Below are 15,989 nucleotides of genomic sequence, written 5' to 3' on the forward strand. Positions count from 1 at the left end.
TCCATTAATGAATTGACAAAAGGGCTAGTGCATAGAGTGTGATGAATCTCCATCGAGGGAGTGAAATCAGTCTGTCTTGTCGACTGTCAGTGATTCGGTATTCTATGGATCAATGGGCTGGGTCTGGTCAAGCCTAATTATCCATTTTGACAGCTCTAATTTATAGCTAGCAGACTGGTTTTGTGGTATAAATAAGTAGAAAGTAAAATCAATGGAGGATTCAAAGCTTTGTGGATAAAAAAATAACCTATTAATAACACACATTGAATAATAAAATTTTATATTAGTGAGACCTGGTGGTGTTCATCTTTGACATTTCCTTTTGAATAAATGCATGTATTCATGCAAGCTACCTTATTATTGCTAAAACATCTACTGCATAAAAAATATACAGTCAAACCATTTTTTTTTCAATACAATAGTTTTTTTTTTTAATATTTATCTTTTACTTATAACAGAGATTAATAGGAAATAAAGATTTGATGAATTTGATAGAAAAATAGGGGGAAATGAATAATAAAAAAATGAAAAGTTATTATAAAAATAGTATAACCCGAGTAAAATATTTTTCTGTCATAAAACCAGCGATTAATTAGTCTTAATTATAAACTATGGGTATCTTTTGTAAAATATAAACTATTTGAGTCAAATAGAATAATTATAGTAATTTGAGACTGGTGATTAAATTTAAATAATTCTATGTCAATTGATATACTTAATGGTATTGATTGATTAGTCTTACTATATACTTTTTAATTAAAGAAGCCTTAGGAAGACAAATTCGTACTTAGCTTGTCCTTTAACTTGATTTTGACCCTTGAATTTTAATAACATTTTGTTTTTTTGTTCTACTGATCATTAGGTTTTGAATTATGATAATAAATACTGTTATGAACTAGCACTACAAAAATTTACAATTTTACCGGAGGTTATTTTTTTCGTTTCCGACGGTTTTAACTCCCGGAAAGTACGTTACCCGCGGTTAGCAAAACCCATGGGAAAAGCAGCGTCGCTAAATAATTACCGGGGGTTTTTTGAAAAACCGCCGGAATTAACGGGGGTTTTCGAAAACCGCCGGTATTAACGGGGTTTTTCGAAAACCGCCGGTATTAGCGGGGGTTTTGTTGAAACCGCCGGAACTAACCGATGTTAAGCAAAACCGCCGGTAATTGTGAGGGTTTCCCAAAACCGCCGGTAATTACTGAGTTTACATAGTTGGGTTTCCAAAACCGCCGGAAATATAAATAATTTTTTTTTATTATTCAAATTATTTGATTATCATAAATAAACTAAAATTAAATAATATGAAACCAAAATAAAATGTAAACATTAAATATATACCAAAATATTATTATATAAATTATAAACATTAGAAATACAATTAATGTTTCCTAAAAATTAAAATAAACATGTTATGAATAATAATCATCAGTTTTGTACTTCTTCATCGTCTTAGTCATTTGATACTTCTTCATCGTCTTCATCATTTGATACTTCTTTATCGTCTTCATCATTTGATACTTCTTTATCGTCTTTATTTGAAACACTTCTTTTTCAAATACCTATAATATAAAACAATAATTATTGATAATATATTAAAAAAGTTATTAAATTATTGATAATTGAAAAATATTAAAATATGATATATTAGAAACTACATAACCAACTTAGAAAACATGTCATAACACTTTCAATATTAATTCAAATTAAGATACATTCATTAATAATAATAGGAAGTGAAGTGTCAACATTTTCCAAGGTGAAATGAAAAGAGTAAAAACCGAGTTCTTGAATCCTGGATAAATTAAAAAATATATTTGAAACAAAGTTAAATAGCCATAAATTTTCAGTAACAGGAACATTATCATACACTTAATTTAAGGCCAAAATTGGAAGTCATAAATACATATGCTTTTACAACAAGTCTGCATTATGGAGAAACAGAAATATTAGAACAATATTAGTGGTAAAAGAAGGTAATAGGACTTGACAAAAGACTTTATTGAGAAAAGAATAACAAAAGACTAACTCACATTTAATAAAAATAAATAAATTTTTGAATCAAACAAAAACTAAAAGAAGTCTGTTATGGCATATTGTAGTTTGATTATTTAGAATTGTGAGAAATAATATTTTTTTTATGGCTCATAAAACTAACCGGAGATCAAAGAAAGATTGTAGCTATCATATTGTTCTTAATTACAACAAAACAGTGATTATCATTCTCTGTTGTTCTATCATACATTAAAACAGGTTGCCATAGTAAAGAAGATTCAAGGTTTTATTTACTATCCAAGAATGAGGAATTTTCAAAATCAAACAGATTATAATTTTGCAGACTATGAGACTGGGTGATATAATTAATAAGTAAAGCATTTGTAAAACAATACAGTAGGAAGTAAAAGCTTCTCATAGCTCTTGCTCTCATACTCCTCAAATTATTAATGAGGTAGATGTAGATGAAGTTCAAACCTTAAGATTAAGCTCGTTATACAGGGCCTTTACTTTAGCAACATTTTCTGGATCTGCACTCCCATAGTTGTCCTGCAAACCGCAAAAATTAGTGATTTAGTGCAGTGTTATCACAGGATAAATGCGGGATATATTAAGATGATCACTTACGTATGGAACTTTCTTTTGTTGCTAATTGCTAAGCTTCAAAGCTTTCGCAACTAACCAAGAGCATTTAAAATCTTCAATATCTGTACCTATCTGGTCCCATAGATAACTAGAATGAGATTAAAGAGAACTTGATGTTTCCCGTATCCATTAATTATCCAGGATTCTCACCTTTCCAATAGTATCAGGATCCCCAAAGCAATCCAAATAATCATCCTAAAATTAGAGGGGGAAGGGGAAGGGAAAAGATACGTCAAAATACGATTTTTTATGAAATATTTTAAGCTGATAGTGAAAGTATACACTAGACAGACATCATTCTAGAGTCTAAATGGTCTTAAGAGAAGCGATCAAAACTATACTAGCAAAGTATTATCGGTACTTGAAAGTAGGTTCCCATCTCAACAAGAATGTTCTTCACATCAACATGGTTTTCCAGATTCTCACCCGCCATGAGCAATGCACATGTAACTAGAGATTAATAAATTATCAGTGATAATTACCTAATCAGAACAACAGCATAACGATAACAAATGGCTCATGTTTATTTTTCTACAAACCTCGGGCACTCTAAACCAGCATGGTTGACCCCTACGTGTGTGAGAATTATCCATACTGTCATCAAGGACAAGAAAATACGCCTGAAGTTGCAAAACTCCACAACATACTATTTTAAGACCCCTAAATGCCATCATCACAGTAAACTCTGAAACCATTAGAAGTTGTTTAATCATTTAAACAAGAAAAGAAAAAGCTTTCAACTGTCATATTGTAAAGTGGAAATTACAGGCTTCACCACATTGTTAAGTCTCACTATTTTGTTGAAAGAACTGAAGGTCTTTCATTTGTATTTCAACAGCTTCTTTTGACAGAGGCTTGAGTTCTGAAATAAAATCATCATCAACACCAGCTGCTACTTTCTCTGACTTGTCTTTCACAAGGCGCTTGATCACATCACGATGAACTGTTGGAAATTCATATGAACGTAAATGATTTACAACAAACAAAATGAGAAACATTAACAAATAATTTCTTAATGATTTGCATTAAACATCATCATCTTAAATCAAGTAAAATACTAATTCTGATTCTGTAAGGCCTCTGCATGATGAACCATAATGAAGGTACTCCTACTTATTAGTTATACTAAACAGAATGGGAAAAATCATAGCCGTAAACATCTTGAACCTACCTCTTCAGTAAGAGCCAATGTCGGGTTTCATTGTTCCAATGTCTTCCCAATAATCTCTGAAAATATACGACTGCAAAAACAACAAACATATAACTCTTTTAGTTCCATCATAGTTGTAATTAGAACTCTAATGTACAAGATCATTTGAAAGGAGATATATTAATGGAATTTTCTCTTACTTGGCAAGCTGAGTTTATGCACGAAAAGAATTTACAACTATTTTCTCAATATGTTGCCACAAAGTTACACTTACAAGCAACAATACATTTGGTATAGAGTATAAATCACCAATCAACACTGGAAATAAGACATCTGAAGAGATTAGCAACGAATATGTTTGAAGTTAAACGAAATTAACCATAAGATAACTAATATGATTCAATATATATGGTATGGAAGAAGCTCATAGACATTAGATCCCTACAATACCCATCTTTATATCATGGGAAAGAGGGTTTGAGAAAGAAAAAAGTGAAGAGATTCATTGTGGTGGTTAATGGGAGTTCCCTGATTATAGTTGAAGAACAGGGCATGAAGAAGTTGTTCTTGGATTTGCCACAAACCTGGAAGAGAAAGTGTAGAACTTGTAGTAATCTTCATCCATTAAGCTGCCACATCCAGTGGAATCAAAGTTCAAGGAATAACTCAACGGATCATAGCGGCATTGGAACGAACCTTGTCGACTCACACTTTTCGGTCGTAGTGTGCGCCCACGTCGCTTCAGTTTCCTCATCAGTTTCATCACCAAACAACAACAGTGGCATGCTGACACCATGGATTCCGTTGCCATGGCAGTGTTGGTGGTGGCGCTTGTGGTGCTTCCAGATTCATTTTGCACCTTGGCACGCCCTCGAAGGTGCTGCCAACGAAGAACGAGAATGTCGTTGGAAACAAGTTTCTTCTCAAATCCCCAACCTCCTTCTCTGGTTTCCCTCCCAACCGGTTGGATAACCGGATAACTTCCTTCATGTATGTCTCCACATCGGTGGCCAGCCTGTCCAGATCGAGGTCGATGGAGGGAGATGGTCGGTCCTCGAGCCACGTCACCTGCGAGACCAGGTAGGGTTTCGTGCGCACCACACTGTTCACTCAGAACCTTTCCTGGCCCTTACAGATGAGGAAAAAGCGGTCATCCATGAGGCTCTCATGCTTTATGACTTCGCCGACGCAGTCAACGGCGGTAGTTCCGGAGACGGCATCCGTGTAGATGACGCCGAAGCGGAGGTTTGTTTGGAGGAGTGTGTGCATCATGATGCAGTAGGGGAACTCGAAGATCTGGAGGGGAGGATGGCGCCGGGGAAGAGCACCAGAGGGAGAGGGAAGAGAGGAAGCTCGACGACGTCATCGGAGTTGGGGGAGTTTGTGTGGTGCTTCTCGGAGAAGGAAGAGGAGCAGCGGAGAATGGAATTAAGCTTCAGGCAACGGTGGCGGAGAGGTGCAGCGAAATGAAAATTGTGATTTGGGAGAAAATGAAGGCATTAGGAAAAAGAAGATAGTGGTTTGGGAAAAAAAAAAGCAGAAAGAATGAAGGCGCAAAAACATTATTTTAAAAATTAAAAATTATAAATGTTACAGGCGGTTTCTATTAAATCGTCGGAAATTTTCCGAGGTCCTAAAAACCGCCGGAAAAAAACCTCTCCTAAAATTAATAATTTTTGTAGTGTAGATTTGACAATGATAAGAAATTATCATTTCAATATGTTATTATAGCAAGAATTCAATTGTTTCTCAACTAATACCAGTGTTTTTTATTATTTAATAGATTTTTTTTCAACTATATTTTTTGGTTCGGCCCCTCACCACATGGCATAATTTCATTTGCATCAATTATAAATTTTTGTAGTGGTTAATTATTCAAATTATACTTTAAATAAAGTTTCAAGTTTATTTTTTTTCATGTATTGAATTCAGAGCAGCCTTGAAAGGTAGAGTTGGCGAATTCGTTTTAGTCAAAACTGTGAAACTATGAAATCAAAATTGTTAAATTAATAAGAACGCCAACGCACAAGAGTCTCTTTCAAAGAAGCTAATCATAATAAAATAATATAATGAACTGGATTTGACAAGAAAATAATATAATGTCCTGGTTAAATGTGTTCTAGTATTTGAATTCCATTCATACTTAATATCTTTTCCAATGAAATTTAAGTTTTAACTTCAAAATGTTATTTATGACAAAATTTTCTCCAATACCATATACCATATTTTACTAAACATTTACATGTAACATTCCAAAAATATAACACACAACTATATACATGTGTCAACATTTAATAATATGATAGAACAGTTACTACAATAAGAAAGTCAAACTTACAGTTATTACAAAAATAACCATAAAATTTTTCGAACTTTACAAGAGCTTCCTATACTACTATCGAACGTTCATCATATAACCGAACGGTTATATTTACAGAACAAAAATAGTGAACATTCACCAAAACTATCTATACTATATGACCGAACGGTCATCTCCTATTCAGCAGGAGTCTCACCGTCCAACTCTTGTTCCAACGTAAACCCTTCCCCTTCTGCTCACATCCAAAAAGGATGATCATTGCAATAGAAAACCGAACAACAACATGGATAAAAACATAAAATAAGGGTAAGCTACTATAATTCAATTAAGCATGCATTCGTACATGAAATAAAACTACAAATCATTACAGACCGAACGCTATAGCATACAAGAGCCAACGTAGATATCACACATAACTTGAATATCATAATTCACGTACGACTGACACTTGACTTGACCATCCGAATTGTATGAATACGTAGCTTGAGGCCGTTCGTGCACTCGAGTGGTGTAGTAACTGGAAAACCATCAGCTGCCACCCGAGGTTAGTCCGTTATAACTCACCCAAAAACCTATGGGCTAGGACCTCCTTCCATTCTCACACAATGACTTACCCATCTCTACTTGAGAACTGGTAATCATCAGAATATCAGGATGAACTCCGTGAATTTCACTATCCGTATTCATACTTTACCACAACATTATCCTTACACTGAGACATTCCTCCCCGGAATTCTCTTCCACATTACTTGAAACATAAACTTTTACTTGAATACCAATAATATTTCCCATACATAATAGATCATTGCTATAATAAGCAATCAACACCAATCCATAACATCAGCATTGAAAGATCAAACCACATTTCATATCAGAAGATCGAACGCTCAAATAACACCACCCGTAATTACAAACTAACGGAAATGATCTAAACAACAGACGAATATAACTTAACGTTTATTTAATAGATATGACTTTGACATGAGCCGAACACAGCTTAAGAATAGAACACTCTAATTAAACCAAATACTTAATATAAGACCGAACCATATTTAACTATCCTCAATACTAGAACAAATAGTATTTCAGTATCCTCAAAGTAATAACGAACGATATTCTACTATTCTCAAAACAAGAACGAACGTTATTTCACTATCTGATAAAACCGAACGCTTAAAGCTTATACTGAATACTTATAATTACTCTTACAAACTATTCATCAAACCTAATACTTTTAAGAAAACCGAACGTTAATACATTTTAGCTGAAATACACATAAACTGGTATCCGATCATAAACGAACATATTTTAAGCCTAGTCCAAGTACGAAGTCTACTAATAATAATATATGAGCTATCACAAACTAAAATACCTAATCCAATAAGTCTGATTATAAATGTATATAACCATCAACACTTGATATATTAATCACTTCCTATAAACCGAACTATTATACCCTGGTAAGGCTAAAATGCTAACTCTATTGATAACTTATTCCCTGACCATAACCGAACGATTGAGACCGAACACCCAACTATTCTACACAATTTTTCAGAATCCTTATAGACTTATACAGAACCACCAAAAACCCAGAAACATGCATTTCATACACTCATATACAAATCATCAATCAACTCATTCCATATATACACAAAATCATCACATGCATAATTAAATTTAATAGCTTCCCTTACCTCTTAACAGACTGATCGCTCACAATACCAACTTTGCACCACGACCAACACTCAACAGCCAAGATTCACTATTTTAAAAAAAACGAACCAACCCAAGGACCGGAAATATGATCATATTTGAAGGAAAAGAAGAAGACAACTACATGCAACCAGAAACTAAACTTACATGTACCCAAAAACTAGATTTTCTTAGAAGTAAAAGAACCTACCAGTTCAAACCACTAAACGATCGGTTGAAAGGAGGATCATTGCCACCAGCAACCTTACATACACTCTGATGGATGATCAGATGGAAGAAAACGTGAGAATTAATGGAGGAAAAGATGATAATTTTAGAGAGAAGTTAGAGAGAAGGAGGAGAAACGAGTTCAGAAGGTTTGGAGGAGAAGATTGCATGCAGAAAGTGGAACCAACTTTTAAAATTTTAGCTTATATATTACCTCAATAAACTGATCGTCCACTCTCCTGCAGCCACCTGTCTTCCACTTTCCGAGTCTCATTCCTCTCTTGCAGACACACGTTTCCCACTAAGATGGGGAATTTAATGGTTCTGACATTACACATGATGTATTCTTTTTTTAGGTTAGAAATGATTTTATTTTTCAAAAATAGTACATTTGAAAATTCTTTTTCCTTAAATAAAATGGTTTATTGTAGTAATTTAGAATTTAGTTTACAAAAATATAAATTTACAATGTAATTAAATATATTTTTGTCCCCAAAAAAAGTTTAGGATTCAGTCCCAATGACCAAATGTTGTGCTGAGTTTTATTTTTTTTTCATTTAAAAAGGAATAAAAGAAAATTTATAATTTTTAGTTTTAAAAATTAATTATTTAAAAAAACATATATTGCAAAAAATAAAGAAAATATGTAAATGAAAAATATATTAATAAAATTAATATTTACAAATTTTGAAAATAATTTACTTTTCTAAGTTTTATTACAGATAAAATTGTTCGTAAATTAGACCGATTAAGTCACAATCGTTAATAATAAGGATTCGAGTCAACAATTTTGATTTAAAAAATTTCATAAAGAAAACAAAGATAAAATGTAAAAAATAGTAAAACGTGTTTTACATAATTTAAATAATTGAATTGTGAATACGAATATAATAGTCAAAATATTTATAAATGTAGTATTTAATCTTTAAATGATTATTTAAAATATTAATATTAAAAAAAAGAGAACAATATCTCTATATTTTTCCATATTTTTATTATCATAATTATGTTAATAATTAAGTGTATGATTGTAAACAAATTTTAAAATTGTATAAATAAATAAAAATTTAAAATTTATATATATATATATATATATATATATATATATATATATATATATATATATATATATATATATATATATATATATCGTGTAAAATTAAAAATTTGTTTGTTAACTTTTCTTAATTAAATTATCACTTGTAACAAGTTTAAATGAACTAATTATAAACAAGTAGAAAATAAAACTTTTTTTTAATGCATTGAAGTATAAACCAAAGTATTTTATATTTTCTTGTGTTGTTCAATCATGAATTAATGTATTATAAATAATTTTTTTATGATTATATATTAAATGAATCAATTACTGCAAAATACTAATATAAATACATCAAAGCATATTAAACTTAACTATAATCCATATAAAATATAACAAAAAACATATATCATAACTTTAAACTCTACAAATAAACTTGTCTATAAAATTTATAAGAATAGTTTTTAATGGTGTGTTACAAATAGTGTTGTTAGTAAAGATAAAATAGGAGTAGGCTTTATTTTTTCAGTTTTAAAAGTTTAGACAAAAATAATCAATTTGTTACAAATTTCTAACAATCAAATTTTAACACCAACTTAGAAACTTTCAGTGGTTGACATGTTAAGTTGGATTTTCGTATTATTTTTAGTCACAATTTAGTTTTGTATAATTAAATTATTTTCAGTAATAATATATAAAAGATATTAAAGATATTATATGTTAATTTGTTATTTTTATTAATCTTTATTTTAAAAAAATCACATATCACTTTAAAATTATATTACAATTACATAATATTATTAATTTAGTCTCTATATTTATTTATTTTTATTTAATTTAATCTCAATTTTTATATTAAAATAAAATTTATTTTTTATATACATCTTAAGTGATATTTTTAACAAAATTTATATTTTTAAAATATTTTTAAAATTGAATTTAAATCAACTCTATTATTTTTATATATAATTTCTTTGATTAGAATAATGTTTTATTTATTTAAAATTACTTAATTAAATATTATATGTGTAGATTTTTATATATAATTTTATCTATATTAATAAATTTAATCATTTTCATATACTTAACATATTTTAACTAAAATTAGAATGAAAAGACTAATTTAACCTTAATAAAAATTTGTTTAAAATAATTTATTTAAATGTAATCTACGTTAAAATTAGTTTAAAAATACTTTTAGAAATATTTAATAAAAGTAACAAATAAAATTTATACAAAATTAAATTTAATCTCAATTTTAAAAAAATTACATTATTGCATTTTAGAAAAATGACTTAATCACGTAACTGACAATATCAATCACATGACATTGTCTTTAAGACTATTTATATAATACTAAAAAAAAGAACTTAATTACATCATTTTTTATAAACTAGAACCAAATTAAGACTAAAGAAACCTGAAAGACCAACCTGACATTTTTTAACCAAAACTGAGACAAAAAAATAATTAAACCTATATATTTAATCTTTAACCATTGAAAAGTAAATGAACTACATAATGATATCTTCAACCCAATGGTGTTCTGGATAACAATAAAAATTCATAATAAATGAAATGATACAGGTGAACCGGTAGTAGCAGGAATAACAAATAATGACAGCGTAAAAATCTAGTACTCTTTTAGCAACTTACACCTTCAAAAATTGTTTTAAGTACATAATAATAAATAATGAAAAAAAACTCCTTAATCACATCATCATAGTTATGCTACACAAGGTGGGTTGGCAAAACCTACAGTAACAAGATGAACTGAAAAAAAACAACTAAGCTCCAATCAACTTGAGAAATGCCTATAATAAACCTCTGGTCTGGTCCTACTAAAGAAAAAATATGCCTTGTGATGTGAGTTTGAACAATTACAATGTGACTATTCCTTGGCTAGCCTTGCCTCAAACCCCCCTCCAGGCCTCTTTACAAGATTGAAAGGCATGTATGTCCCAAGAAGTCTGTCCCATATGGAAAAGAATGGCTGAGAATAATTGTACTTCAGCCCTTGTAGTTGATGATGAATGTCATGGTAAGCTGTGTTGTTCTGGAAAAGCAAATGGAAGATGTTGCCAGGTAACCACAGTCCACAGTGATCATCAACAGTTTTCACCACGGCGAAGCAGAAGAATATAACTGCTGTTCTTGCAGTCATCCCTGAGACAAGAAATGAGATGGCACCACCTACAGTGTCAAGTAGAAGACCCTCAATAGGGTGATTGTAAAGGGCTCCTATTGCATAAGGAACAACCAGTCTGTGATGCTGGGAGTGGATATGCCGATATAAAAACTTGTTCTGATGCATGTACCTATGCACAAAGTACTGCCATGTATCCATCACAAACATCGCAATAACGATCTGCAAGATTTGCTTGGGCATAGAAGGCTGCACTATAACCCCAGATGCATTCGTCGTTGTAGTCAACTGCAAAGTTGCAGGATGCGTATCATCAGACACTCTACCAGAAACAGCTAAAGAATTTGTCTACAGAAAACTGTTTAATTTCTAGCACACCATAGGTAATTTCTCTCTCTCCAGACATTTATTATGATAGGTCCACTATAATTTTTATGAGCTATCTAGAAACTCCTAAGTGTTTGTTTGATTATTTAACATACATATACTTTGGAAGTTAACTATTTAACTATTTATTATGGTCATTAATTATTTAACATACATATACATTGCTATTACTTCTTTGAGTTTCTAGATATGTATATGTTAATTATTTAACATACATATACTTATCTACTAATATAATAGCCACTATACTTCAATTCCTTAGAATTCCTTCAAGCATTAGAGGCCTGGGTTATCAATAACTGGTTTACATGGTATCTTCATCAGGTTGCCAAACCAAACAGGAAAGCCTAGAGTAAAAAAAACCAATGAAAATGAAATAAGATCTGCTCAACTGACACTCAATATAAATCTATAAAGATGGCCAATCTTTACCCTACTAGATGATAAAACTTAAAAGATAGATCCACAATGTTTTTAACAGAACACAAAAACTCGCTAGTCAGAGTTATAGCTAGAGCAAATCTTGGGGTCCGTTAAATTTTAATATGAAGGAAGTTGTCAAGAGGGATCTCACGGTAAATACATCTCCAAAAAAATCGGTCTGTAACCATTTAATGGCGTTGGGAAATCCATGCAGCCAACTTCACCTAGTGGGATAAGGCTTTGGCAGTGGTGGTGGTGTTGTTCCTACACTATCTCCAAATGTGATTTCTCTTTCTTCCTTATAATATCTCTTCTTTTGCCAGGGCTCGAAAAGTTTATTACAAACTCAGACTAAATTTTAGACTTAGGTGGAACCTAAACTCCCATGAATGAAAAGGCAGAAGGCAGAGTCTCAACTGAAAGCCAAACCTAATTCACAAGAAAATATTCAACTAAAAATTATAATGTAGATTGATTCTTCCAAATAATCAACTATTATATAGCATGGAACAAAAAGACCGAAAGAAAGAGGGAAGAGAGAAGAAGAATAAAACAGAAAGTACAAATATAAGAGAAACAAAGAGAGCAGGTGCCAAATACGGCACTTCCGTTATTGTTTCAGCCTGCCTTATATACAACAGTCCTACTTTTTTTATAAGCAGAAAATCAACAACTATGAAATCATATCTAACAGTAGATTACTAACTAATATTCTTTTCTTATTTATATTTTTATATCACGCCTTCACTGTTGATATGCCACCTAACATGTCTAGATGGAAGCTCATATCTAAACATCAAACCATTCACATATCAAGCAATTGGACAGACCACTCCATGAACAAGCCACACCATGCAATTTGTTAGATCCCATATAGAGAGACACGTGACACCCTGCCAAGCTGAAAATATATTTTACCCAATAAAGAGCTTATATTTGAAGCTGATCAATTCATGAAAAACAAGGATGGATCACTCTTAATGTTAGCAAAAGACTATTGTTTTGTGATGGACAAATCAAACTCGTTACACGGTGGGAAATGACTACATAAAAATTAATTCAGAGTTTTCACGCTAAAAAAATTGTGTGTGAGAGCATGAGAGAGCAACAAAAACAGAAATGGATGAAAACGATAAAGAAGCAACTACCTAATTGAAGTCGTTAATCGCTCTTTCTTATTCCCAAGCATTATGCTTGAAAATATATGTTATCAAAATCACTTTGCACTAATAGAAGAGTCACTTGTATTTTAACTCTTTCATTGGTCTAATTTTAACTCTTTCATTGGTCTAATTTTAGGTATTGAAATTTTAACTCTTTCATTGGTCTAATTTTAGGTATTGAAATTTTTTAATCAATTAATTGAGCCAAAGGTATTTTATGAAGCGCCTTCTCGTTTAATGCAGAAGGTGTAGCTTCGACATAAATAATGCCATATCATTTTGCAAACCAATCAAAGAGGCTCTTCTTATCCTTTCAAGATGGGAAGAGAGGCTATGAGAAACATCAAGGGTCATTTGTCCAAAAAACAAAGTAGATGAAAGCAACAAAGGAACAATTAGAAGTAGGGATAATCAAACTAAACCGAAACTAGAAAATGGAATGACAGATTTATTTTAAAAATGCTATTAACAACAACGAGAAGAAAAGCATAAGCAAGAAACAGTGCTGAAACTTGAATAGTTCTTTCAACTAAAATACTATGTTAACAACAAATGTTATTTGTAGAAATTAACTGAAATGTAGAAGAACTGACCAAGAATAGAGCAACAATTGCCTGAACAAGCTGCTGAAGCAAAACACCCTTCACAACTGTTGAAAAGGGAACCAAATTCTTCTTTTCCTCGTCTTTCATAGTATGCAAGCGATACTTCTCTAAAGGTGGGAGCAAATGATAAAATCCAGCATATACCCAATAAAGCACAATAGGGGCAAACGTGCCCATCAATTCATCGCTCACATATCCTTCCCAGAAAACCATTGTACAGATCCAAACGTGGAAACAAGTAAATTTCCAGCAAAAACAATCCAACCCAGAAACAAACTCGGCAAGTCAAAGCTGCATTACAGCTAAAGATCTTAACTTGGACAAGCTCCTTCACTCCCTGAAAATAAAATTCAGAACTGTTCACTTGATAAGCAGACACAAGAAGAAACAAGAATAACTAACAGCTTCACATATGTTTGTTTACATTATACTAATACTTCGAAAAAACCAAAATAATGAAAAACAAAAAGAGAAACAGAGATTTTTGTTAAACGGCGTTGAATTCAAAAACCTGAATTTGTGAAGATTTTGAAACTTCCCCACAAGTTCTCAGAAACCAAATTCAAAGCAAAAAGCTTTCCAACAACACAGAAAAAGATAACCCATAATAGATTCTAGAACGATAGCTTACCCGGATACCCAGACGCTATAAATGTTTTCAGCACATTGCTCGATCAGATCTAGGGCATAATCCGAACGGGATAAACAGTGGTGACAGTTGTGAGATTCCGAAGATCTCCAAAAGTTTGAATTTTTATTTCAAACTTGAGCTAATTTTATTGTTTTTTTGCACTTTATCTTCTCTCCCTTCTCTGTACCTTCTCCCTTCAGAGAGAAAAGAAACGTTTTTGGGAGACGCGAAAATGATTGATGCATTTTCTTTTTCGCCCCTTCGAGACCTAATTTTGATGCTAGGAAATGAGAGAAATAGTGTTGGATCCACGTGTTGCAAGCCCGTGATCCCGATCAAGCTTCCTTCCATCACGAACGTTCGAAAAGAGGTTTTTGCCATTTTTCGTAATTGGACAAACAACAACACGTTTTCTTACTTAGTTTGTACTATCACTTAAAATTTTCGTAAGATTAAAATGTATATATAATAATAACATAATAAATTATGGAAACGATATGTTTAGGGTTGACGAACGGATTTTTAACGAGAGTTCAGTTTGTTTTTAAAATTACCAATATAAATTTTTTAGAATTTTTTTTTATGAAGGGTTAAGTCCTGCTATAGAAATAAATTTTTATTACGAAGAAGTTATGTTGTGGGTAACTTTAAAATATAAAAAAGAATTCGTTAAAGGGAATGATGGTTTTTCATAAACTAAAGTAATAATTTACCTAAAATTTTATGTCGATTTGATCAATTATTTTTCAAAAGATGATGCAAACTAAAAAAGGATAGTGGTGTATGTGTTACAATTCTCTAATCCACTAATTTGATGGTGCCTCACAAATTAGAAGTGGCGTTATCTGTATTCATAAATCTGTCTTGAGTTTTGATTGAACAATTTAAAGTCTCTTTAATTATTTTTTAGTTGAAATTTCATGTTAAACAATATTATTCTATAAAATCTCATAAAATCATTACAATTAACATACACAAATCATAAAACTCATTATTTTAATATATCACAATATATAAGAAAAACACGCATCTAAAACATATTCAATCAAAGTTTATATCACATTAAATTCTAATTAAAAATAAATAAATATATATATATATATATATATACAAACAATTTAACTTAAAACAAGTATAATTATCTTTTTTTATCTGTGAAAATAATATTTAACAATTCCAAGTGTCTAAAACACATTTTATTTATAAGATGTTCTGTATATATATAAAAACATCACAAAAAGGAATATAATCTATTATAAAGATCACTACTTAGCAAAGATCGCATTGATGATTCAAATAACGCATGCAAGCAAGAAAAAACCACATGCAAAAATAAAAATAAAAATTGGTCTTACAAAATAAAATAAAAAATAGATTTAATCATTTCGGACATCCTTATTTTTGCATAATCGTTTCAAACAGGTCATCGTATTTAAATGCTTTCAATTAGGTCCCTTATTATGGAAAATTGCATCAATTTAGACATCGCCGTTAGTTACGTACTAACACCGTTAAAGGAGGTGACACGTGTCAGTTCATGTTTTCTTTTACTTTTTGAATTATTATTT

The 15,989-nt window shown here is 31.1% G+C and overlaps 2 protein-coding genes across 26 annotated transcripts; both read right to left on the bottom strand.

Annotated features, from left to right (window-relative positions):
• Positions 1-1,316: 1,316 nt before the first annotated feature.
• On the bottom strand, positions 1,317-5,315 carry LOC108346599 (farnesyl pyrophosphate synthase 2-like). Of its 24 annotated transcripts, none has more exons than XR_008247966.1 (8): positions 4,487-5,315; positions 4,065-4,374; positions 3,812-3,881; positions 3,180-3,583; positions 2,791-3,090; positions 2,623-2,712; positions 2,473-2,544; positions 1,317-1,562 (listed from the first exon to the last, which is right to left on the bottom strand). XR_008247966.1 is itself a non-coding variant. In XM_052875248.1 (6 exons), exons 1-4 carry the CDS (start codon positions 3,636-3,638, stop codon positions 2,644-2,646), a joined length of 465 nt encoding a protein of 154 aa, XP_052731208.1. In that variant the 5' UTR covers positions 3,639-3,805; the 3' UTR covers positions 1,317-1,562; positions 2,473-2,544; positions 2,623-2,643. The 24 variants fall into 24 exon arrangements, 2 of the variants coding, with proteins under 2 accessions (XP_052731208.1, XP_052731209.1); XR_008247959.1 differs by having other exon boundaries at positions 3,991-4,374; XR_008247970.1 differs by having other exon boundaries at positions 3,180-3,300; positions 3,416-3,583; positions 3,812-4,374.
• A 5,387-nt stretch (positions 5,316-10,702) lies between these two features.
• LOC108326593 (very-long-chain aldehyde decarbonylase GL1-9) lies at positions 10,703-14,686 on the bottom strand. Of its 2 annotated transcripts, none has more exons than XM_017560179.2 (3): positions 14,422-14,686; positions 13,779-14,127; positions 10,703-11,500 (listed from the first exon to the last, which is right to left on the bottom strand). In XM_017560179.2, exons 2-3 carry the CDS (start codon positions 14,001-14,003, stop codon positions 10,958-10,960), a joined length of 768 nt encoding a protein of 255 aa, XP_017415668.1. In that variant the 5' UTR covers positions 14,004-14,127; positions 14,422-14,686; the 3' UTR covers positions 10,703-10,957. The 2 variants fall into 2 exon arrangements, with proteins under 2 accessions (XP_017415668.1, XP_017415669.1); XM_017560180.2 differs by having other exon boundaries at positions 13,779-14,146; positions 14,422-14,681.
• Between the last annotated feature and the right edge of the window lie 1,303 nt (positions 14,687-15,989).

This window comes from Vigna angularis, chromosome 3 (assembly GCF_016808095.1).
Source record: "Vigna angularis cultivar LongXiaoDou No.4 chromosome 3, ASM1680809v1, whole genome shotgun sequence".
Classification (NCBI taxonomy): Eukaryota; Viridiplantae; Streptophyta; class Magnoliopsida; order Fabales; family Fabaceae; genus Vigna; species Vigna angularis.